General features: G+C 38.5%; 2 protein-coding genes across 2 annotated transcripts; both read left to right on the top strand.

Annotated features, from left to right (window-relative positions):
- The first annotated feature begins 1,380 nt into the window (after positions 1–1,380).
- On the top strand, positions 1,381–7,965 carry LOC126596712 (urease-like). The gene is made up of 19 exons (XM_050263379.1): positions 1,381–1,526; positions 1,647–1,803; positions 1,941–2,014; positions 2,174–2,219; positions 2,376–2,481; positions 2,565–2,707; positions 2,976–3,086; positions 3,416–3,579; positions 3,723–4,095; positions 4,190–4,298; positions 4,813–4,952; positions 5,123–5,260; positions 5,368–5,459; positions 5,867–5,996; positions 6,092–6,250; positions 6,566–6,733; positions 6,988–7,122; positions 7,318–7,389; positions 7,476–7,965. The coding sequence occupies exons 2-19, from the start codon at positions 1,678–1,680 to the stop codon at positions 7,695–7,697; spliced, it is 2,508 nt and encodes an 835-aa protein (XP_050119336.1). The 5' UTR covers positions 1,381–1,526; positions 1,647–1,677; the 3' UTR covers positions 7,698–7,965.
- A 12,399-nt stretch (positions 7,966–20,364) lies between these two features.
- Positions 20,365–22,582, top strand: LOC126596718 (stemmadenine O-acetyltransferase-like). Its single transcript, XM_050263395.1, has one exon. The coding sequence runs from the start codon at positions 20,445–20,447 to the stop codon at positions 21,849–21,851; it is 1,407 nt and encodes a 468-aa protein (XP_050119352.1). The 5' UTR covers positions 20,365–20,444; the 3' UTR covers positions 21,852–22,582.
- Positions 22,583–22,981: the final 399 nt, after the last annotated feature.

The following is a 22,981-nucleotide window of genomic DNA, read 5'->3' as shown; positions in this document are numbered from 1 at the left end:
CCACAGAAAATCTTCCCACATTGCTTCAAGAAGAGGTTTTGCACCTGCGACGCCAGCTCCAACTTCTCAAGAAATGCCAAGAGGATAGGGTCGACGAGGATCAATCGCCAACGCACATCAAGCAAAAGACATCATTAACCCATTCGGACCTACTTTTTTCTCTTTTTTTTTGCCCAAGCCTAAGGTATTATTCCGTAATCTGAAGGGTAAGACGAGTCCTAATGGGGTCAAAAGACTAAAGGCATTTCAATCCATCTCTAATCACAATCAAATGACAAAGGTCATCTCAAAGCTTTCAACCAGAAAATTATTCATGTTTTTGCCAGCTTTACGCCTCAAACCCTAAACCCTAAACCCCACTTATTATTATTAAGTTAGCGATAAATAGAGGCACTTTATAAAAGGCCATATGTATTACAGAACTATATGTAAGTTTTATTCCTATAAGAAAGAAATCCCTTGGTGATAAGCTCCAAATCCTTCGGTAATGTGCGGTCTTGCTCCATTGATTTTGGTTACTATCGAATAATCTAGCCATTTGTGTCGTATTTGCTGTTAACGTTGATAGTTTGGGTGAAGTTACAAACTCGCCACCATAACTCAATTTGAAGACCAACTTTGTCCCTCTTCATATTTTACATTTTCGCATCTTTGATGTAAAAAATTTACCTATAACAAACGAAAAATTAAAATTTATTCATAAAAAGATGTAATCAACAGTTATTATAATACACGTAGCATCGCCAAATTTTGAATTTTGAATGCAAGTCTACGTCACCAATTGAATTATTAGTTACACAAAACACATAAAAAATAAACATGTGGTGGCTGACTTATCATAAAATTGGTTCTCATTGGCAAAGCTTGTTATAGTTTAATGAGGAAAGTTCAAAAATTTTGTTGTGGGTCTGTGTTGGATGCAATTGGATTGTCACAATGCAATATTATATAAAGGACTATATGGCGACAGACACATGAACAATAAACTCTAATTGACCGGCCAAATGTCAACTTTCAACAACTCTGATATTATCGGCAACTTGAATGTTCAAGTTCAACAACACCAATGATGTCCTTAACTTGCCAACTTGTTAATTAATATCTGCACAATCCGACAAGTGTGGGGTCTTATTAGTTGGAGTGATGTTATGATATTTAAACTTTTATTTTCACAAAGGTATAATCGATCTGAAATGTTACAACAGTACACAAGTTGAACACAATTTATGTAATATTATTAATTCACTCAAATTATTATAGGTGAATATTTTTTATCAACATAGTTTAGCAAGAAACATATCAAGTATATATTCTTTTTAATCACAACAGTATATCATGTTACTTGTGTTTTCGATGCGCATAAAAAACAGAAACAAAATATTAATTCGCCCAAGAAAAAGGAGAGAGAGTCACACCCCCTTAACGTTTCAGTCATTGCCTTTCACTTGGCAAATGTCCCAGGGACCCAGCCGTGTTGCGCATCATCGGACTGACAAAGTGACACCAATCTTCGTATCTCTTGACAAGTAAGAAACTTAGTTCCCACAATTCGGATGCTCATCTAATCATCCACGTTCTTCAATTTCGCCTCCAAAAGATAAGAGATTGCATCAAATAAAATAAAACATTTTTCTTGTAAGTTGCAGGCATTGACTTACAGAGCAAGGAGTGGAAAAAATGAAGGTGGTTCCGAGAGAAGCTGAGAAACTAAGCCTAAACAATGCTGGGTTTTTGGCGCAGAAGCGTCTTGCTCGAGGGTTGAGGCTGAATCACCCAGAAGCTACAGCTCTCATAGCCACACAGGTGTGTTTTTTGCTTCGTATTTTTCAGATTTTGCTCCGAAACTTGATCTTTTGTTCAAATTTACCAACTTTGATCGGATTTTGGTAATGGGTTTTGTAAAGGAAACGTTTTTGTTTAATGTGTTTGTGTGTTTGTAGATTTTGGAGTTCGTTCGAAATGGCGATAAATCTGTGGCGGAGTTGATGGACATTGGGAGACAGCTGCTGGGAAGGTAATGGTGTGAACTGTGAAATCTTATCAATTTGCCCTGTTTTTGTATGTGGGATGTTAATTCTGGATTGCAATCAACCAATTTGTATTCCTAATTTCGTACCTCGAAATCATGTGTCTAGTTGCTCAAGATTGATCTGCATCTTTCTTTTTCAAACAGGAAACAAGTTCTTCCTGGTGTTCACTATCTTTTGGATATGGTGCAGGTATTATGCTCATTATGGTTGTTTGCATTTGCTTCGAAAAGCCGTAAACATAATGCTTGCTGCTGAAAATTTGTCAAAATTTCCAACTTATTGTCTCATACCCCTGACATAGCATTCTGCCTAAAATCAAATTTATAAGTAAGATATTAAATGCAGGTTGAAGGGACTTTTCGTGATGGGACCAAGTTAATCACCATTCACGATCCAATTTCTAGGGAGAACGGAAATCTGGAACTAGCTTTGAAGGATTCTTTTCTTCCTGGTAAAGGCTATCGGATATTGGAAGTTTCAAATGACTGTTCTGGGACCTATTATGGGCACTTATGCAATAAGATTTTTCTGCAGTTCCCTCACTAGACAAGTTTCCTGAAATGGAAGATGGTAAAATTCCGGGTGAAATTATCCATGGAGGTGGTTGTATTGTGCTTAATCCTGGAAGGAAAGCAATACTCCTCAGAGTTGTTAACCAAGGAGACAGGCCGGTTCAGGTGCGTTTATCTTTTACATATCATTTCTCAGTTACTTGAAATAGTGATATCCCTTCTGTAGTCATATTCAGTTTTAATTGGTTTCTAGTAGCTTATGGCATGCACTTGTAGTCAAAATGTAAGCATTCGTTAGTTCGAGGATGAAAGGGATTCTTGATTGAGCTAATCAACATCTCATTTACTTTAGCTTAGTATAGTTATTGGTTCTGGTTTAGAGTGTGTCAATTAAGCAACCGACTTATGATTAGTTACTACCCTACTTTTTCAGGTTGGCAGTCACTATCACTTTATTGAGGTCAACCCCTGCCTGGTTTTTGATCGAATGAAATCATATGGCATGCACTTGAATATACCAGCTGGAACAGCCAAGAGATTTGAGGTTCTTTAATGTCTAAAATCATTTTTCAATGTTATCATTGTTATGTAATGAAAAGTTGTTTAGTTCATGTCAGTCACAAAATATTTTCTGCTTATCATATATTTTTCTAATCAAAGTCTATCAAGGATGTCATGTCATCCTTCATCATCCTTTACATCTATAATTGGGTGCTACTTTTGTGATAGAAGTCATGGTGCTGCGAAGCCACTTATTTTTGTTAATTAGGCCCTACTTTGTCATTTTGCATGCTGGTATAGTACCATTTATTTACCGCTTAATCTACTATTAGCATTCTAAGTATGTTATTGGTGCTTGTTTTGCTGTGCCAGCCGGGGGAAAGCAAACATGTTGCACTTGTAAGAATTGGAGGTACTAGAGTAATCAGAGGAGGAAATTGCATTGTGGATGGTTCGGTAGATGATGGCAAACTAAAGGAAGTCATGGAAGCCATACAAGCAAAGGAATTTGGACATGAGGAAGAACCAAATGCTAGGTCGAGGCTTTCTACCAGAGAAATGTTTATTTGCCTCCTTGCTTCTATTTTGTTAGATCAATAAAGTTGCATGATTGTTAGCTAGTTCACTAAGATGGTTAAGGAAAAATTGGAGATGCCTTACCTCAGTATTAATTTTGCAGTGAAGGTGTTGCAGGAAGCGATCCAGCTTTCACCACTGTAATTTCTCGTGAGGCATATGCAAACATGTATGGCCCTACTACTGGTGATAAAGTTCGGCTTGGTGATACCAACTTGTTTGCTGAAATTGAAAAGGATTTTACTGTTTATGGGGATGAATCGATATTTGGAGGTGGTAAAGTTATAAGAGAAGGAATGGGCCAGTCATGTGGGAACCACCCAGCTAATTCATTGGATACGGTTATAACTAATGCTGTGATCATTGATTATAATGGGATATATAAGGCAGATATTGGTATCAAAGATGGTAACATTTTTGCACTTGGAAAGTCAGGCAATCCAGATGTTATGAATGGTGTAAATATGACTATTGGGGTAAATATCATCTCATATTACAGCAGGTCGTTCTGGAAAGAAAATTTATAGGAAGTTGATAAAATGTCCTTATGCCTTCTTCTTTATCACTTAGGTTAACACAGAGGTCATTGCGGGGGAAGGAATGATTGTGACTGCAGGAGGAATAGACTGTCACGTGCACTTCATATGCCCTCAATTAGCATATGAAGCAATATCGAGTGGTGAGCTATATTATGAGAATCCTTAGGCCGGAAAGTGCCTGTGATGCGTATAGTGATGCGTTTTGACGCGTAGTGAAGTACATGTATCTGGTGTGAAACATTATTTATAACTTAAGAGATGCTTAGTCATCTTGTTTAGTTGCCTCCAAGACATGGATTATATATTAGATGCAGAACATTATACCAGCAAGTTGCAAGTTGAATGAGTCGTTTTTAAAAAAAAAAAAAAGTTGACATACCATAATTTTGTTGTAAAGATTTTCCTCTATTAACTCAAGGTTTGGTGCAGTTGCATAATGTTTCATCTGAATGGCATATTTTATTTCCTGGTTGATTCAATTTGCATTTGTTTTTTCCCCTTGTACCACCTAGGTTTCCTTTAAAAAAAATTCATTTTTGCATCTTCTATTCCTGCTCATATATACTCGTGAATGAACTTTGTGTGTTTCTAAATTTTTTGCGGACAATGAACAAGCATTTAAGGGGTCCATTTTCCGAAACTTATAATGTGTAGGTATCACAACCTTAGTGGGAGGTGGAACAGGACCTGCTACTGGGACTCGTGCAACAACTTGTACACCAGCCCCATTACACATGAAGTTAATGCTGCAAGCAACTGACGACCTGCCTCTAAATTTTGGATTTACTGGGAAGGTATGCTTAAACTGTTGTGTGTACTTAAAAATCTCTTCTTTCTTCCCTACCCCATGCCTGCATTCAACTATAAACCTGTTACTACCATTTTACAAAATGTGAAGTAATGTCTAAAGCTGTTTTATTTTATATATTCTTCCTTTTTCTTTAATATCCTTGGCTTACTTTAGGGGAACACTGCCAAACCCGAAGGGATGCATGATATAGTAAGGGCTGGGGCAATGGGACTGAAGCTGCATGAGGACTGGGGAAGCACTCCTGCTGCAATCGACAATTGTTTGGCTGTTGGAGATCAATATGACATCCAGGTGCTGTATTATAATCTTTATTTAATGTTAGGTCTTATAGGCTGTTTCGGGTGGTAGTATCTTACGAGTTTCACATCTTCTAATACTTCCAATTCTGACCTTGATAGGTTAACATCCATACAGACACCTTGAATGAATCTGGATTTGTAGAGCATACAATTGCTGCATTTAAAGGAAGAACTATCCATACTTACCACAGGTATAAATCACATCCTCGGTCTATTTGATAAGTCGGCAATTTTTCTTACAGTCTCTTACAAGTCCATGACCACTTTACTTTGTACACAGAGTAGAGGCAAACCATTTTTCGGTAGCTAAGGCATCACACTGAATACAGTTTGAGATCGTGGCCATTTGGTCACATCTTGGCATTTATCTAACCATTCCTGCATACTTGAATATTTTGCATTATCGTACCTATATTTTTTGCTGTGAGTCTTGATGACTTGTCAGTACGATTATATTGCTAAGTATACATATTTTAAATGATTATGAGTATCCTTGGCGTAACTTCCTGCATGTTGTTACATTTCGTTTCTTGTTTTCTTCTTATTTGTGTTTTTTCTTTTTTAGTTCTCATAGTTTGTGCTTGTTATCTCTTGGCAGTGAAGGTGCAGGTGGGGGCCATGCTCCAGATATAATCAAAGTCTGCGGTGTGAAAAATGTCCTGCCATCATCAACGAATCCCACACGGCCTTTCACCTCAAATACTATAGATGAGCATCTTGATATGCTGGTATGAGAAGATAACAGTAGTAGTGATACAGCATGCGCTAAGGTTGTTTAGAGTCTTTTGGCTGAATGTTGTTTTGAAACTTCGAATGCGTACAGATGGTTTGCCATCACCTTGACAAGGACATTCCAGAAGATGTAGCTTTTGCTGAATCAAGAATAAGGGCTGAAACAATTGCTGCAGAAGATATTTTGCACGACATGGGGGCAATTAGCATTGTATCTTCTGATTCACAGGCTATGGGTCGCATTGGAGAGGTTCTTACTACCTTCACCTTATGCATTCTGGTTCCTCCTGATCATAGAAAACTTTTATAAATTGAGATACATGCCCCCATATGTCTGTTTGTATCGACTTCACTGAAACCGTAACATAACAGTAACAAAAAAGGAAAACAAAAGTCCTTATTCAAATTGAATTACAGAACATTATCATTGTCGCCTTTTACCAAACTGTGGATTTTCATGCCTTCACTTGGAAGTCCCTGTTTCTGGCGTTAGTAGGAGTCTTTGTCTAATTATTTTACACCGAGGCATGTATAAGGCTTATTGTCTAAAAACTTTTCGTGTCAGGTGATAATCAGAACTTGGCAAACAGCTGACAAGATGAAATCACAAAGAGGGTCGATAGAACCTAGTGGATCCGACAATGACAACTTCCGGATCAAACGATACATCGCAAAGTACACTATAAATCCAGCAATAGTTAATGGATTTTCTCAGTATGTTGGTTCTATTGAGGTATGCCACTCTTATAGATAACCAAAATAATTCTTTCAAGCATTTTTTAACCTCTCTTATTTGGAGCAGAGCATTTGAGAAACAAATGAATAGAAGTTAAGCTTGATGCTTTGAGCTTCAACCTTTTTGAATGTGTACCTTGATGAAACTTACCTTTTTGGAATTACTCGCATTTCTTGGGTTCCATAAACACTTTTATTGTCATTAAAATAGCGGAATTCTCATTCTACTCATGGGCTTTGCATGTTATGCAGGTGGGGAAGCTGGCTGATCTTGTTCTATGGAAGCCATCGTTCTTTGGCGCAAAACCAGAAATGGTGATCAAAGGTGGTGCAATTGCATGGGCTAATATGGGTGATCCAAATGCAAGCATCCCCACCCCTGAACCGGTAAAGTTTATAGTTTACAAACAGTTCTTATGCATGGATGCATTTTCTAGTCATGACAATTCTTTTACGTGATTGATGACTTACGTTGAGGATGGTCCAAAAGAATTTGGAGATGGTAGTAGATATTCTTTTTAGGGTGTAATAAATATAGCGATTTTTGTTCTGATTACTCTAGAAAACCTTATGTCTTCGCAGGTTATTTCAAGGCCTATGTTTGGTGCATTTGGCAAGGCTGGTAGTGCTCATTCCATTGCTTTTGTCAGCCAGGCATGGATCTCTCTCTCTCTCTCTCTCTCTCTCACGCGAGATTCATTAACAAGACTGATTTTCTCTTTATTTCAATGTGCAAACAGGCAGCTGTAGATAACTGCGTTAAAGACTCGTATCGCCTTGACAAGAGAGTGGAAGCCGTGCGCAACGTTAGGAAACTCAGCAAACTCGACATGAAGCTCAATGACGCCCTACCAAATATAGAGGTTGATCCGGAAACATACAAGGTAACAGCAGACGGCGTGGTTCTTACCTGCAGTCCAGCCACCACAGTTCCACTATCTCGGAACTACTTCATGTTTTAGGCTCCTTCATAGCTCCAGTGAACCCCCTCCCGCTTGTATTATGATTCCAAGTCTAACGAACTCAAATAAACACCGGAAGTATGTACAAATAGAACCAGTTATAAACTTTTAATAAAAAATACACCAAGAGAGAGCTAGCCCGTGTGTTATTATACAGCTTGATGTCTATTTAGTGTCCCGAGGTTTTGTATGTGCATACTTCTCATTCTCAATAAACGTTGATTCGTTGACATTTTTGATATATATCATTCATTGCATGTTCTGATAATGTGAATTTGTATATCTGGTTGCTCATAGGTAATCTGTTAAAATAAACCAGCAAAGAGCCTAATAAAATGGCTAATCATTGAGTGTTCTTGTCCTCTAGATGTTTCACATTTTATACAATATTTTCTAATTTCCCCTACCGTCAAATATTTTCTTGCAGCTGGAACAAAATTTAATATATAGAAATAATTAAACTCAATCAAATCTCGACTTCTAGAAATGAAAAATAATATAATAATATACGATATAGGAATTTTTTTTTTCACGTGAATTGTTTGCATAGTAAGTCAATCACATCTCAGTTTCTAGAAATGAAAAATAATCTTCGTTTACCAAAAAAAAAAAATAATGAAAAATAATCTTCTATTGTTATAAATAGGTAAAAGTTAGAGAGATAATCTTTCTAAGGACATGAGCAAAGCAGGTGCAAAATATCACACTATAACTTTAGTAGCTATAACACAAAAAAGATGGTAGATAAAGAGAGGGAGGGATACTGATATTATTTCTCTTGCTTTCTTTCGCAGTGCATTTGATAACAGACGGAGTGCTGTATTTATAAAGAGACTCCCGTAACTACAACCATCCACAAAACAATGATGGTACTTTTGAAAGTATCAAACACTATTCCTAAGTCTTGTTCTTTTTGAGTAGGCATTCATTAATCCGTCAATTTTACAACACTTCCCCTTGGATGCCCACATATCAACATCAGTTGTCTCGTTAAAACCTTGTTCGGAAAAATCCAGTGGGAAAAAATCATAGCGAAAGAAAAAGAGTACAACTTTACCTGGATTGTTGATATAATGTTAAGTATGCTTATGTTGCCTCGTTAAAACATTGATAGGAAAAACCCAATGGGAAAAATCCTAGTCGAAGGAAAAAGAGTACAACAAGCATGTATCATGGATGCTCCCCTTGATATTTATCTCCTCTTGATTTCGCATTCTTCAAATTTAGCTGATTGGTAAGTCGACGTAATCCGATACTCTGCACTAACTTCTGAAACGTGCACTTTGGTAGAGACTTGGTGAACAGGTTTGCCAGATTTTCATTGGAACATATTTGTCTGACTTCAATAACTTTAGCCTTCTGAAGCTCATGTGCACTGAAAAACTTTGGAGATATGTGTTTAGTCTTATTGCCCTTAATGAATCCTTCCTTCATTTGGGCAACACAAGCTGCATTATCTTCATGGGTGACAATTGGATTGTTTGTCTTCGAAGGTAGACCACATGAATTCCGGATATGATGGATCATTGATCTTAACTAAGAACATTCACGACTTGCGTCATGTAAAGCAAGTATTTTTGAGTGATTTGAAGATGTAGCAACTAATGTTTGCTTTGTTGAGCGCCATGAGATTGCTGTATCTCCATTCTTGAACACATATTAAGTTTGTGAGCGGGCTTTGTGTAGATTAGAGAGGAAACCAACATCTGCATATTCGGTAAGGATCTGGTCATTTGTGGATTTCTCTGAGTAGAAGAGACCCATGTCTGTTGTCCCACAAAGGTATCGCAAAACATCTTTGACTCATTTCTAATAACGAATTGTTGGAGCAGAGCTATACCTTGCTAACAAGTTAACTGGAAAAACTATATCTGGTCTAGTACATTGTGCTAAATACAATAAAGTACCTATTGCACTCAGATATGGTACTTCTAGACCAATGACCATTTTATCATCTTCTTTTGGACATAATGGATCTTTCTTAATGTCCAAAGAACGAACGACCATTGGTGTGCTGAGTGGATAAATCTTGTCCATGCCAAAACGCTTCAGGATTTTTTCAATGTAAGTTGATTGGTGGACCAAAATTCCATTAGCACAATCTCGATCTGCAGGCCGAGACAATATTTTGTTTTCCCGAGGTCTTTCATTTCAAATTCGCTTTTCAGATATTCAACAGTTTTATTGAGCTCTTCAGGAGTTCCAACTAGATTCATATCATCAACATATACTGCCACTATAGCAAATCCAGAATTGGATTTCTTATTGAACACACAAGGGCAAATGACATTGTTGATATATCTTTCTTTGATCAAATATTCACTGAGATGATTATACCATATTCGTCCAGATTGTTTCAGCCCATACAATGATCGTCTTAATTTGATCGAGAGCATACCTCGTGGTTTGTTAGTTGTTTCAGGTAACTTAAGTCATTCTGGGACCTTCATGTATATGTCAGTATCTAATTCTCCATATAGATATGCAGTGATGACATCCATAAGTCGCATGTCAAGTTTTTCTGAAACCACTAAACTTATTAAGTAACGGAACGTAATTGCGTCCATTACAGGAGAATATGTCTCCTCATAATCAATTTCAGGTCTTTGTGAAAAGCCTTTTGCAATGAGTCGTGCTTTGTATCTTACAATCTCATTTTTCTCATTGCGTTTTCTTGTGAATACCCATTTGTAACCCATAGGATTTACATCAGGTGGAGTTTGGACTACCGGTCCAAAAACATTTCGCCTTTCCAAGGAATTTAATTTTGCCTGAATTGCATCTTTCCACTTAGGCCAATCTTGTCTCTGTTTACATTCATCAACAGAGCGGGGCTCAATATCATCACTTAATATGATTTCAATGTCTACTGCGAATGCGAACATATCATCGATGATTATTTCATTCCGATCCCACAATTTATTTGTACATGCATAATTTATAGAGATTTCTTTGCTTTCATGTACTATTGTCTCTTCAGGGACATGTGTCTCATCAAGGACATTTTCTTTTTCTGGAAGTCCAGAATCATGAATTGTGGATTTGTCATTCATTCTCTCTTCCTTAATGATTTCATTTGGATTCAGTTGTGCCTTTGTCTTTCTCTTTTGAGAGGCTGAATCTTTTGAACCTGGGGTCTACCACGCTTTAGGTGTGCACCAGATGAATCATTCGCTGCCACTTTATTTTGTCCAACAGGGACATCAATTCTTGCAGGTGCATGTGCAGCTGGTATATGTGATTTTGTCACTTTTATAGCATCATTAAATGCATCTGGCATTTGATTGGTAATATTTTGAAGATGAACGATCATTTTCACTTCATTTTCACATTGAGTGCTACGTGGATCAAAATGAAACAAGGTGGGTACAACCCATGTCAGCTTTTGCCGTTCTTCTGGAACGGTCTTTTCTCCCCTTAATGACGGGAATACTGTCTCATTAAAGTGATAATCAACAAAACGAGCTGTAAATATATCACATGTCAGAGGTTCCAAATATCTAATGATAGATGGTGAATCAAAACCTACATAAATTCCCAACCTACGCCGATGTCCCATTTTAGTGCGTTGCGGCTGTACAATAGGCACATAAACAGCACAACCAAAAACTCGTAAATGTGAAATGTTTGGCTGATGCCCAAACATGAGTTGTACTGATGAGTATTAGTGGTTGGCTATAGGTCTCAATCAAATCAATGATGCAACATGTAAGATGGCATGTCCACATGCAGAAACTGACAATTTTGTTTTCATGAGCAGAGTGCAAGCTATTAACTGAAGCCGCTTGATCAATGCTTTTGCTAAACCATTTTGAGTATAGACATGAGGAACATGGTGTTCAACATCAATGACCAATGTCATGCAGTAATCATCAAAGGTTTAAGATGTAAATTCACCAACGTTATCCAATCAGATTGACTTAACGGGGTAATCTGGGAACTGTGCTCGTAACTTAATTATCTGAGCAAGAAGTCTCACAAAAGCTACATTTCGAGTAGACAAGAGACAAACATGTGACCATCTGATAGATGCATCAACCAAAACCATAAAATATCGAAATGGTCCACATGATGGTTGAATAAGCTCATAAATATCCCCTTGAATTCTTTGCAAAAACGATGGGGATTTAGCATCAAACTTTGGTTGTGATGGTCTGATTACCAATTTCCCTTAAGAACAAGCCTTGTAAGGGTTATCATTTGAGATAACAATGTCTCTGCTCAATAATAGATGACCATTAGAGTTGGTAATGATCCTACGCATCATGGTGGATCCTAGATGACCCAAATGGTCATGCCAAAGCATGTAATCTTTTGAATCAATGAACTTCTGGTTCATAACAGTATGTGATTCAATTGTCCTTATGTATGTATAATACAATCCACTCGACAAACCACGCAACTTCTCCAATACACGTTTCTGGGTATCATTGGAGGTAACGCATAGATACTCCACATTTTCTGCACTTTTTGTTTCAATGTGGTATCCATTTAAACGTATGTCTTTGAAACTCAACAAATTTTGAGTAGATCGAGTATCATACAATGCATTTTGTATGGACAATATTGTTCCATTTGGTAACATAATTTGGGCTTTCCCTGAGCCTTCAATTACATTTGATTGGCCTGATATTGTTGTTACCCTTACTCTTGTAAGCATCAAGCTTAAGAAATACTTTTGTTTGTACCATACTTGACCAATCCCGAAACTACTGAGCACCGGTCAACGTTATACCGTCAAGGACCTAGAAGAGCTTCCCTTCAACCAGGAGGCCAATCACAATGCGACACGTGTCGACATCAAAAGCCAATCACAGCTCGACACGCGTCAACATCAGAAGCCAATCACAACACGACACGTGTCAATGTTAGAACAAAACTAGAAACTCTCTTCTATAAATAGGGATCATTCTCCCACAATAATCTCTAATGTCATTTTGTACTAAACTATTCACTAGAACTCACAAAATGAGAGCTTGAACCTATGTATTTGTGTAAACCCTTCACAATTAATGAGAACTCCTCTACTCCGTGGACGTAGCCGATTTGGGTGAACCACGTACATCTTGTGTTTGCTTCCCTGTCCCTATTCATTTACGTACTTATCTTCACTAGTGATCGAAGCAACCAAGCAAAGGTCACAAACCTGACACTTTCTGTTAAACCAAAGTCCTCGCTGATTCTGTGCATCAACAACTTTCAATCACGAAGTATTGTATGTGTGGTTGAGCTGTCTGCAAGACAAATATCTCTGCCATTTCTCATGTTTAGAGAATAACCATAGTTTTTATCCATGCTTTTTGAGTAAAGGGGATCATAGTTAAAAATAACTTATAACAGGAAATTTAAATGCCACTTTTATTGAATTGAAATGCTAGTTTTAAACTACAAGTTCAAAATAATAAAAGTACATCAAGCATAAATGATTCAGTCAGACCGATACACTTCATTCCCCCTTTCCACAATGAAGTCTGAGACATCTAGGTGGGTTATGTTCAACTTTCCTGATAAGTCGCACATTGGATCAGGTATATCCATTAGTTTAGCCTGGTCGAGGAAATTAGGCTCGACACCCTTCTCCTTGAGGGAGGCTTGATATAAATCCACCAAATGTTTTGGGGTACGACAGGTACGCACCCAGTGTCAATCGCCACCACACCTATGGCATGCTCCATCAGAGTTTCTAAAAACCTTGTTCATATGAGCTTTGCCTTTGTGGTGATTTCCATTTTTAAAGCTCGGGCTTGAATTTTGCCTTGGAACCTGATTATGAGACTGAACACCATGGTTCTTGCCTTTCCTGTTCTACCGACCTCGCTTGTGGCCACGTCCTCGTTTATGATTATCGCCACCAGAAGATGTGGCGTTCACTTTGAGGGAAACATCATTCACTTCTAGGAATGGTGCAAATCCAGTAGGTTAGGATTGATGATTTTTATCAGTAGCTCATTGTTTTGTTCAACTACCAAGAACACATATATCAGTTGGTTGTATTCAGTGAAGCCTCGCGCTCTATACTGCTGCTGCAGGAGCACGTTAGAGGCATGAAATGTGCTGAAAGTCTTTTCCAGCATATCTTCTTCAGTAATGGTATCCTCACAGAACTTCATCTGAGAGGTAATTCTGAACAACGCATAATTGTACTCAGCCACTGACTTGAAATCCTGGATCTTTAGGTGAGTCAACTCATAGCGAGTTCTTGGAAGAATTACCGTTGTCTGGTGATTGTATCTGTTTCTCAAAGCCTTCTAGAGAGCTAACGAATCTTCAATCGTTAAGTATTCGCTCTTTAGTCCCTCATCAAGATGACGACGAATAAAGATCATGGCATTCGGCCGATTTTGAGAGGATGAGATGTTCTCTTCCCTAATGGTATCTCTAAGATTTCCTGCTTGCAGATGGATCTTGGTATCCAGTACCCAAGTAAGGTAATTCTTCCCAGTAATGTCCAGGGCAGCAAAATTAAGCTTTGTCAAGTTCGCCATTTTCTTATCTAAAAGAAAAATGAGATGTGTAAGAACTTGTAATAATATGTATTCTTTGAGGAATATAGTGTTAGAACTTCTAGCTTTTACAAATTTTTCATTTTGATATTCAGGCAAAAAATGATAAGCACTCGAAACTTCAGGCTCGAGATTTTCATGATTAATAAGAAGGGCGATTATACCGCATCATTCTCATCGAAACAAGCATAGGATGAGCGATTATTCTGTACCACTTAAACAGCAGGAAAATTTAAATACGCACAGCAGGGTGAGCGATTATACCGCACCACCTAAAATTGCAATGAAATTAAACAGCAAGAAAATTTAAATATGCAGGGTAGGGTGGACGATTATACTACCGCTTCACCTAAAATTTGCAGTAAAATTAGATCTGCAGCTCAAGATGGGCAATTGTACCGCACCATCTTTGATCGTAATGAAAATTAAATTTGCAGTTCAAGATGGGCGATTGTACCACACTATCTTGGATTGCAGTTAAATATAAATAAACACTGGGTTAATAATCAATAGCTACACCAAACAAGAAATCAAAGATATATGTAACTGTTAGGTTGAGAACTAAAAGTAGGCATGGTGCAAACAGTTCTTCGCGAGGGTATGTCCAGTAGTTAAGACAGAGGAAGAAGATGAACAGTAAAATCCTTAGAGGAAACATTTTTTTTTCTTTCTTTCGGTGAAGGTAGATGGAAACTATTTAAGATTAGAGAGTTGTGCTGATAACTTGTTATAAATAGGCAAAAGTTAAAGAGATAATCTTTCTAAGGATAGGAGCAAAGCGTGTGTAAAATATCACACTATAACTTTAGTAGCTATGTTTATACCATATTTAGGGCCTCGTATTTAGACCTCGTATAAATACTCGGGGGACTTAAATGTAATTATAGAATAAAGGAAGGGACAAATATGTAATAAGTGAGGAGTCCTTATTCTATAAAAGGTCCCCTCACCCTCACAATTAGGGGAGGCCTCACTCTCACTCTCGGAGGCCAATTCACAAGGTTCCTCACCCCTCTCCAAGCTCTCACTCTCAGAGCTCTCTCTCCCTCAGATAAATACAATACAATCAGTGTGGACGTAGCCCAAATCTTGGGGTGAACCACGATAACTCTTGTGTCATTTACATTTTATACAGATTCACGGTCGGATTTACGTTGTTCCAAGACCTCCGGTTTTGTGCATCAACATTTGGCGCCGTCTGTGGGAAGCGACACGAAAAACTATGTCGGTTCTTTCATTTTTTTTCATCTCCACCTTGAATCTGCAAAATCACAAAAACCCAAAGACAGAAAAAATCAAAATCTTAAACACTCCTCACAAGCCCACAGGGAAGAAAAAGGGCGTTGCTTTTTGGGTTTTGGGTTTTCAGGAAACCCAGGGGATCAAACCTTTCTCCATCCTCTGTTCTCTCTAACTCTCCCTGGTCGACGAAGACTGGGCTATCAATTTACCTACCATTCATTCAACCAAATTATATTCAACGATTGAGCTTTCTTTGCCATCAATTTGCCTATCCGTCCATCTGCATGCCTCCGAATCCGATTGCAATTTCCAATTTCTGGAATTTCAGATCCTGGCTCTCCACCGTCATCCTCACCAACCCCAACCACCGCGTCAACGACAGACCTACTGATGCAAATCGCGAGACTGGTGGGGCCCAAAGACGACACCTTTTTCTTTTGCTCTCATCTCCAAACCCGCAGATCCAAGCCCTCGAAGGTGCAGGTGTACAGCCAAATGAGGACGTGTACTCAAGCCTGACAAGTTCTCGGTCGGGCGGGTCACGGCGCAGAAGCGGTGGCTTCTGGCTTTCCTCGTCATGCTCTCCGCCTCAAACAAGTTCTCTCCAGACCACCTTCTGGACTGCCTCAACATAGAAACTGAACACGAAGCACTCAATCTTGCAGACATGGTCGAAGCTTCGACGTACACGTGATAATGGCCAGGTACAAAAAGCGAAGCAGAAGCTACAGCCCTCGTCGGCGCAGTCGGACTCCGTCTCCGGACGCAAGCGATACGACGACGAGCCGCGTGATCGACACTGTGACAGTAGGTCTCACAGAGACCGTAGTTCTCTCGCCCCTTTCGATTTGCTCGTTTGCAATCTCCCTCTCGACGCTAGGTGTGAAGCCCTTGAGTGGGGACTTCCCTCTTCAGCCGAGCACAGAAAGTACGCAGGAGACGGCAACGAGGGCCCGGGCAGGCAGTAACCATTCTCGGATTTGGAGCAGGATGTTGGATCGATTGGCGGGTTGAAGAGATAGGGCTAAGCAGAAATGGAGGTGGAAAGAGACAGAGGTGCAAAAGAAAAAGAAAAAGAAAATGGAGGCCCTCCTCGAGAGCACATGGGAGACAATGCAAAAGAAAAAGAAAAAAGTGGTGCAGTCATGGAGGGGTCATGTGCTCACAAAGAAGAAAAGCAAAAGCACTGACAAAAGCAATGCTATTGGCAGATTTAGATCAAAATACACTGCGCCTACGCAGAAAAAGAAAAAGAAAGTGAAAAGAGAAAGCAAAGGGAAACACACTGGGACACTGCAAAAGCAAGGAATAAACACCCCACCAGAATGATGTAATTTATTTTTCTTATTTCTGGAAACATCTGTATAAACCCTATCAGAGGGTTAAAAAAAAAAAAGGCAAAGCCCAAAATAAATGGGCTGGAATGTTGTGTGGAGAGCGAAGGCCCATAAGCCCAAAATAGCTCCAACCAGGCGATCAAAAGTACGCCCAGTACTCAACAATTATTCGGCAACCTGCCACTATTATCTCCAACCAGGTGATCAAAAGTACGCCAAGTACTCCAAATTATACATGAGCATTACTCATGTCATTCATACATAAACATTCATGAGCATCACTCATGATAATCATACATAAACATTCATGACCATCATTCATGTCAACATTCATGAGCATCACTCATGTTAACATTCATGAGCATCACTCATGACAACATCCATGAGCATCACTCATGTCAATCAACATAAACATTCATGAGCATCACTCATGTCAATCAGCTTCAGAAGCTTCATTTACAAAGCTCTAGCTTCAAGAGCTTCATTTACAAAAGCTCCAGTTTCGAAAGCATCATTTACAGAGCTCTAGCTTCAAAGCTTCACTTGCAAAGCTTCACCTACAAAGCTTCAGTGCAGGGTATACAAATACCGCATCCGAACAACTGCCACTTCGACCCATACATGGATTCAATTTGAAGTCTCCAGCCAACAGACTCTATTGACCGAAGACTTGGGGGACTACATTATGTACCATATATTGGGCCTCAACTAGGCCTCATGAAAAATACTTGGGGGACTTAGCCCATTATTTATGTATTAAGGAGCGAGCCCTTATTTTATAAAAGGGACTCCCTCACTTTCATTAGAGAGCACCCATTATTCATGTACTGAGGAGCGAGCCCTTATTCTATAAAAGGGACTCCCTCACCATCATTAGAGAAGCAACGTCGCCAGCTGAGCAACCACTTCGCCGCGAGCATCACTCCTAAATTTATGTATTGATGAGCGAGCCTTTAGTTTATAAAAAAGACTCCCTCACCATCATTAGAGAGCATCGCCGCCTGCTGAGCAACCGTCTCGCCGTGAGCATCAACTTTAGCCCATCATTTATGTATTGAGGAGCGAGCCCTTATTCTATAAAAGGGACTCCCTCACCTTCAAACGCCACAAGCCGAGCCAACCAAGCCAACATAAGCCACAAGCAGAGCGGCCTCACAACATATGCTACTTCTAGTTGAGCATCATTTCAGATTGGGCACCGCCTCATATCGAGCATCAGTTCTAGACGACATTTAGTTACTTCGGCCCACACATGGACTGAATTTCAAGTCTCCAGCCAAAAGACTCTCTTGACTGAAGACTTGGGGGACTACTGTTTATACCATATTTAGGGCCTCGTATTTAGACCTCGTATAAATACTCGGGGGACTTAAATGTAATTATAGAATAAAGGAAGGGACAAATATGTAATAAGTGAGGAGTCCTTATTCTATAAAAGGTCCCCTCACCCTCACAATTAGGGGAGGCCTCACTCTCACTCTCGGAGGCCAATTCATAAGGTTCCTCACCCCTCTCCAAGCTCTCACTCTCAGAGCTCTCTCTCCCTCAGATAAATACAATACAATCAGTGTGGACGTAGCCCAAATCTTGGGGTGAACCACGATAACTCTTGTGTCATTTACATTTTATACAGATTCACGGTCGGATTTACGTTGTTCCAAGACCTCCGGTTTTGTGCATCAACAAGCTATAACACAAAAATGATGGTAGATAAAGAGAGGGAGGGATACTAATCTTATTTCTCTTGCTTTCTTCCACAGTGCATTTGATAACAGACGGAGTGCTCTATTTATAGAGAGACTCGTAACTACAACCATCCACAAAATAATGATGGTACTTTTGAAAGTATCAAACACTATTCCTAAGTCTTGTTTTTTTTGAGTAGGCATTCATTAATCCATCAATTTTACAACATCTATATATAAAGTCAACCATAAAATGAATAATGTTTTTTGGTGTCACAAGCTTCAACAAAAATATTTGGACAAAAATGTCCCTCAAACAAAAAACTTCAAAAGTAGCCTAATATAATACATCATATAATGCATGGGTATTTTCATCATTTTAACAGTGTTTTTTAATAATTAATTTTTTGTACAGTTTTTTTATTTTATTTTTAAACTAGTACCTTACAATAGGCTAGCAATAATGTAATTCAATCAGCTGTTCATTAAATATTTTTTTCTCTATTTTTAAACACGTTCAAAATATCTTAAGAGGTGTGTAATATCGGTTATAAAAAAGATATTTCGCACGCGAATAATAATATGATTAAATTAGTTGTCCAATGTTTTTTTTTTAAAAACAAATAATATTATCTACACTAAAAAAGAGATGTAAGTTTAACCTTATAATATATTAGTAATAATGTGATTCAGAATAATTGAGTACTCCGATGAAGCTAGAACATACGAACTTATAGATCTTAATAATTTATTCGTGTGGTGAAGGCAATGTAAATGAAAGGCAAAGAAGGAAAGAACGTTCTAGCTTCATCAAGTACTTCAAACTTTCTTGACTACAACTTCAAAATGATTACAAGATTACAGTATCTTGACTACAACTTCAAAATTATTACAAGATTACAGTATCCAGAACTCTCCTCATATAGCATCTACAACTCTCGGCATTGACACTTGACAGAACCACCCCAACTTCCTCAATCTTTTCACTGACTTGCAAAATCTCTTTCTAGATCGATTTAATTTCTAGAGGTATGTATTATTGTTGTCCGTTGCCATTGCAAGTCAACAAAATTGAACATGACACAGGACTTTTGAATGGTAGTATTTAATTTTGAAAAGGTTGAGAAATTAAAGCGAATTAGAGAGATTTTGTAATGTATTTTTAGTATTCACAAATCTCATATCTCTTTATGAGATTTCGAGAAAATTGAATCAAAATTTTACATAGAATCTTTACAAATCAGTTAAACTCCATACAAATTCATGAATTTTTAAATTCATTAAAATCTCTAAAATTCTCAATTGAATACACATTTTTATTTAGTTATGCATAATTAATAACGGTGTTAACTTTAAATCAAGTGGAATGACACATGTAAAATTAGTACAGACAGACACAATTGAGACAAATAATTGGGGACCGCATATCAACCCTCAAAAATCGAGCAATCCTCTCAGAATCTCTTGCCCTTACTTCTCAGAATCTCTCAAAGATAGAAATACATGTATTATATTGTTTCCTTAAAACGTAAATGCTTCTATAATAATAGTGGAAATGATTGTTGCATTTGCATCACGACATAGATTTGAATCTCGTCGGCTTTTTAATTTAACACCTATGAAGTGATTGAGAAAAAAGAAAAAAATGGATATGCTTCAACATATATAGTCTACGGCGGAAAATCCTATCCTTATTATCTCACTGGAAAACTCATTCAACCTAATCCTCAATTCAAGAAAAGAAAAGGCTAAATTAATTATTTTAATGATGCTTAATAAAATGAACAAACGTACGTGTCGATGTTACATGTTCCGCAGAGTGTGGGATTGTGATTCGTGCAATTCATTAATCTCCAAGTTAAACAAAACAGTGGATGGTTTCATGGAGATAATCAGATCCATGAGCCAATTACGTTTTAGCTCTATATAAGTCTCCATGAGAGGAGCACCATAGAAGCACAACTCCAGGCTCCAGCTGCTATGTATACCCTTATTGTTTTGTTATCAACATTAATTAGCTCCAACTTCTTGCTACTAAATAAAACATTCGAGCTGATGAAGGTTGAGGTTGAAGTGATCTCCAATGAGAATATCAAACCATCTTCTCCAACTCCTGGCCACCTTCGCCATTACCAATTTTCCTTTCTTGATCAAATGGCTCCCCAAGTCTACAACCCGTTGCTCCTCTTCTATGAATACAATGCCAATATACATCCCAACATCACTGAAATATCCAACCACCTTAAGAACTCCTTATCCGAGGCCCTATCGCTATTCTACCCGCTAGCCGGTCGAATCAAAGACAACCGCTTCATACATTGCAATGACGAGGGCATCCCCTACGTCGAAGCTCGAGTGCTGAATTGCACTCTCTCTGATGTTCTCAGCAACCCCAACCCTGGTGAACTTAACAAGTTCATGCCATTTGAACTTGATGATATTACCAATCCATTACCCTTTGGGGTCCAGCTCAACATATTTCGGTGTGGAGGGTTTGCTATTGGCCAATGCATTTCTCACAAGATTGCTGATGGGTTGTCCTATTTCACGTTCAGCAAAATTTGGGCAGCCATCGCCCGTGGGGAACAAGCCAACATAGACCCTCCACAATTTTTGTCAGCCACACTCTTCCCACCAAAGGAGTTAAATACTGGATTCGATGGAGGCGTTGGAATCACAAAAGATAGAGTGACAAAGAGGTTCGTGTTCAATGCCTCTAAAATAGAGACCCTCCAAGCAAAATATGAAAAAGATATGAAAAGCCTCCAACTAAAACACCCCACGCGTGTTGAGACCTTATCCGCTTTCATATGGAGTCGATATGTGGCGGCTACAAAGGATTGTACCGTGAATAAGTTGTACATGGTGATCCATGCAGTGAACCTGCGTCCGCGGTTTAGTCCACCATTGCCTCAACATTCTTTTGGAAATCTTTTTCGTTTTTCCATGACATCACCATTGCGAATCAGTTATGGCGGGCAGGAAGAATGTGATGGGGTGGTGATTGGGGAGGTGCGAGAAGCGATAAGCAAGATTGACAATGAGTACGTGAAGCAATTACAAAGGCAGGGTGAGAAGCACTTGGGTTTGATGAAGAAAGCTGCTGATAATTTCAAGAGAGGAGACATGGTTGCGGTACTTAGCTTCAGTAGCTATTGTAGGTTTCCTCTCTATGAAAATGACTTTGGTTGGGGTAAACCTGCGTGGGTGGGATCACCGGCACTGACCTACAAGAACCTAGTGCTTTTCATGGACACCAAGGAGGGTGATGGAATAGAGGCATATGTTAGCTTGGAGGAGAGAGTCATGGCCAAATTTGAATGTGATAGCGAGTTGCTCTCTTATGTTTCTCCAGCCGGTCGGGTCCTGCTGAGCTGTGGAAATTAATTTCACTATGTATGTGTTATGTGTCACAAATAATGTTACCCTCACACAACTGTTTCCCCTCTATCCTCCCATCCTTTGTGTCTCACACAATTGTTCTCCTCTATCCTCCACTCCCACCGTTAATACTCCTATTAGATGCTTGCTTTCGAATGAGAAGCCTTATTTGACCACTATGTTTGCTACCCGCCTTGAGAGCGAGTCGTCATTCAGTTAGAGGAAGGTATGCAAAATCACTTTGGTTGTTTGGGTCTATACCGCTTCTTTCTACGGTTCTGATGGTGTTTTGTCTACTTGTTTTGTTAGTATCAAAATTCTTCGTTTGTTGGTCCTCGGGTGGTTGACATGGTTGCTGGTGTTGTTTGTTCGTTTTGTTGGCTGAGTGTTTTTGAAGCAATTTTATGTATTGTTTGTGGATTTTGATGTTGTGAAGTTAGTGATTTGGTTTGTTTTTCATCTGGGGCTACTTTGTATCTTTGTTTTTGGGGCATTTGTTTCTTGTTGGCACCGATGACGAATCAGCCGGCCTGACCAATGGAATGGTGAGGTGTTTGGTAGTTGTGGCAGTGATGACTTCCGCCAACAAAATGAGTCTAATTCAGTCATCATGTGCTTTGCTTGGACTTCTATGTCCTCTTAGCCTGCTTTCAGCTTGTTTTTATGTTTATCTCTTGTATTGTCTTCTTCTGTCAATAAAGTTTATGTTCGACAGAATAAAAAATTAATCTCTTCTAGTTTTTTCCTGAAATGCTTTACACTTTTATTGTATCTGCACTCATGTCATGACAAGTCCATATTGATCAATATGTACCGAGTCTCGCCTAATATACATATGTATCCAACATTATATATCTGAAGGAGAAGCTAATAAATTTTTAAAATTCCGTATCACCCCAATAATACAATTGTTTTCAAGTTTCATGACGTTGGAAAATTAGGCATTTACTATTTTAAAAAAGTTCGGCAAACTTTACAAATTTTAGTGCGAAGGCTGAAGAGTGGTATGGAATGGATTCCTATCTAGGAGAGATTTCTTTCAAATCATTTTGACAAAAAGATTCTTAATTATTTTAAATTATTTTGATTCATTGTTTATTAAATTGAGATTATTTGTGTCATTTTGATTTTTATTT

The sequence above is a fragment of the Malus sylvestris genome, chromosome 13 (genome assembly GCF_916048215.2).
Source record: "Malus sylvestris chromosome 13, drMalSylv7.2, whole genome shotgun sequence".
NCBI classification, from domain to species: domain Eukaryota; kingdom Viridiplantae; phylum Streptophyta; class Magnoliopsida; order Rosales; family Rosaceae; genus Malus; species Malus sylvestris.
The sequence above is the reverse complement of the archived record's forward strand: the minus strand, read 5'-3'. Positions and strand labels throughout refer to the sequence as shown.

Bases quoted from the DNA above. Each gene is read 5' to 3' on its own strand.
- LOC126596718 (XM_050263395.1), top strand. From the start codon at position 20,445: ATGTATACCCTTATTGTTTTGTTATCAACATTAATTAGCTCCAACTTC.
- LOC126596712 (XM_050263379.1), top strand. From the start codon at position 1,678: ATGAAGGTGGTTCCGAGAGAAGCTGAGAAACTAAGCCTAAACAATGCT. The intron at 2,015-2,173 runs GTAATGGTGTGA...TTTTTCAAACAG, and splicing joins GGGAGACAGCTGCTGGGAAG to GAAACAAGTTCTTCCTGGTG. The intron at 7,390-7,475 runs GCATGGATCTCT...ATGTGCAAACAG, and splicing joins CCATTGCTTTTGTCAGCCAG to GCAGCTGTAGATAACTGCGT.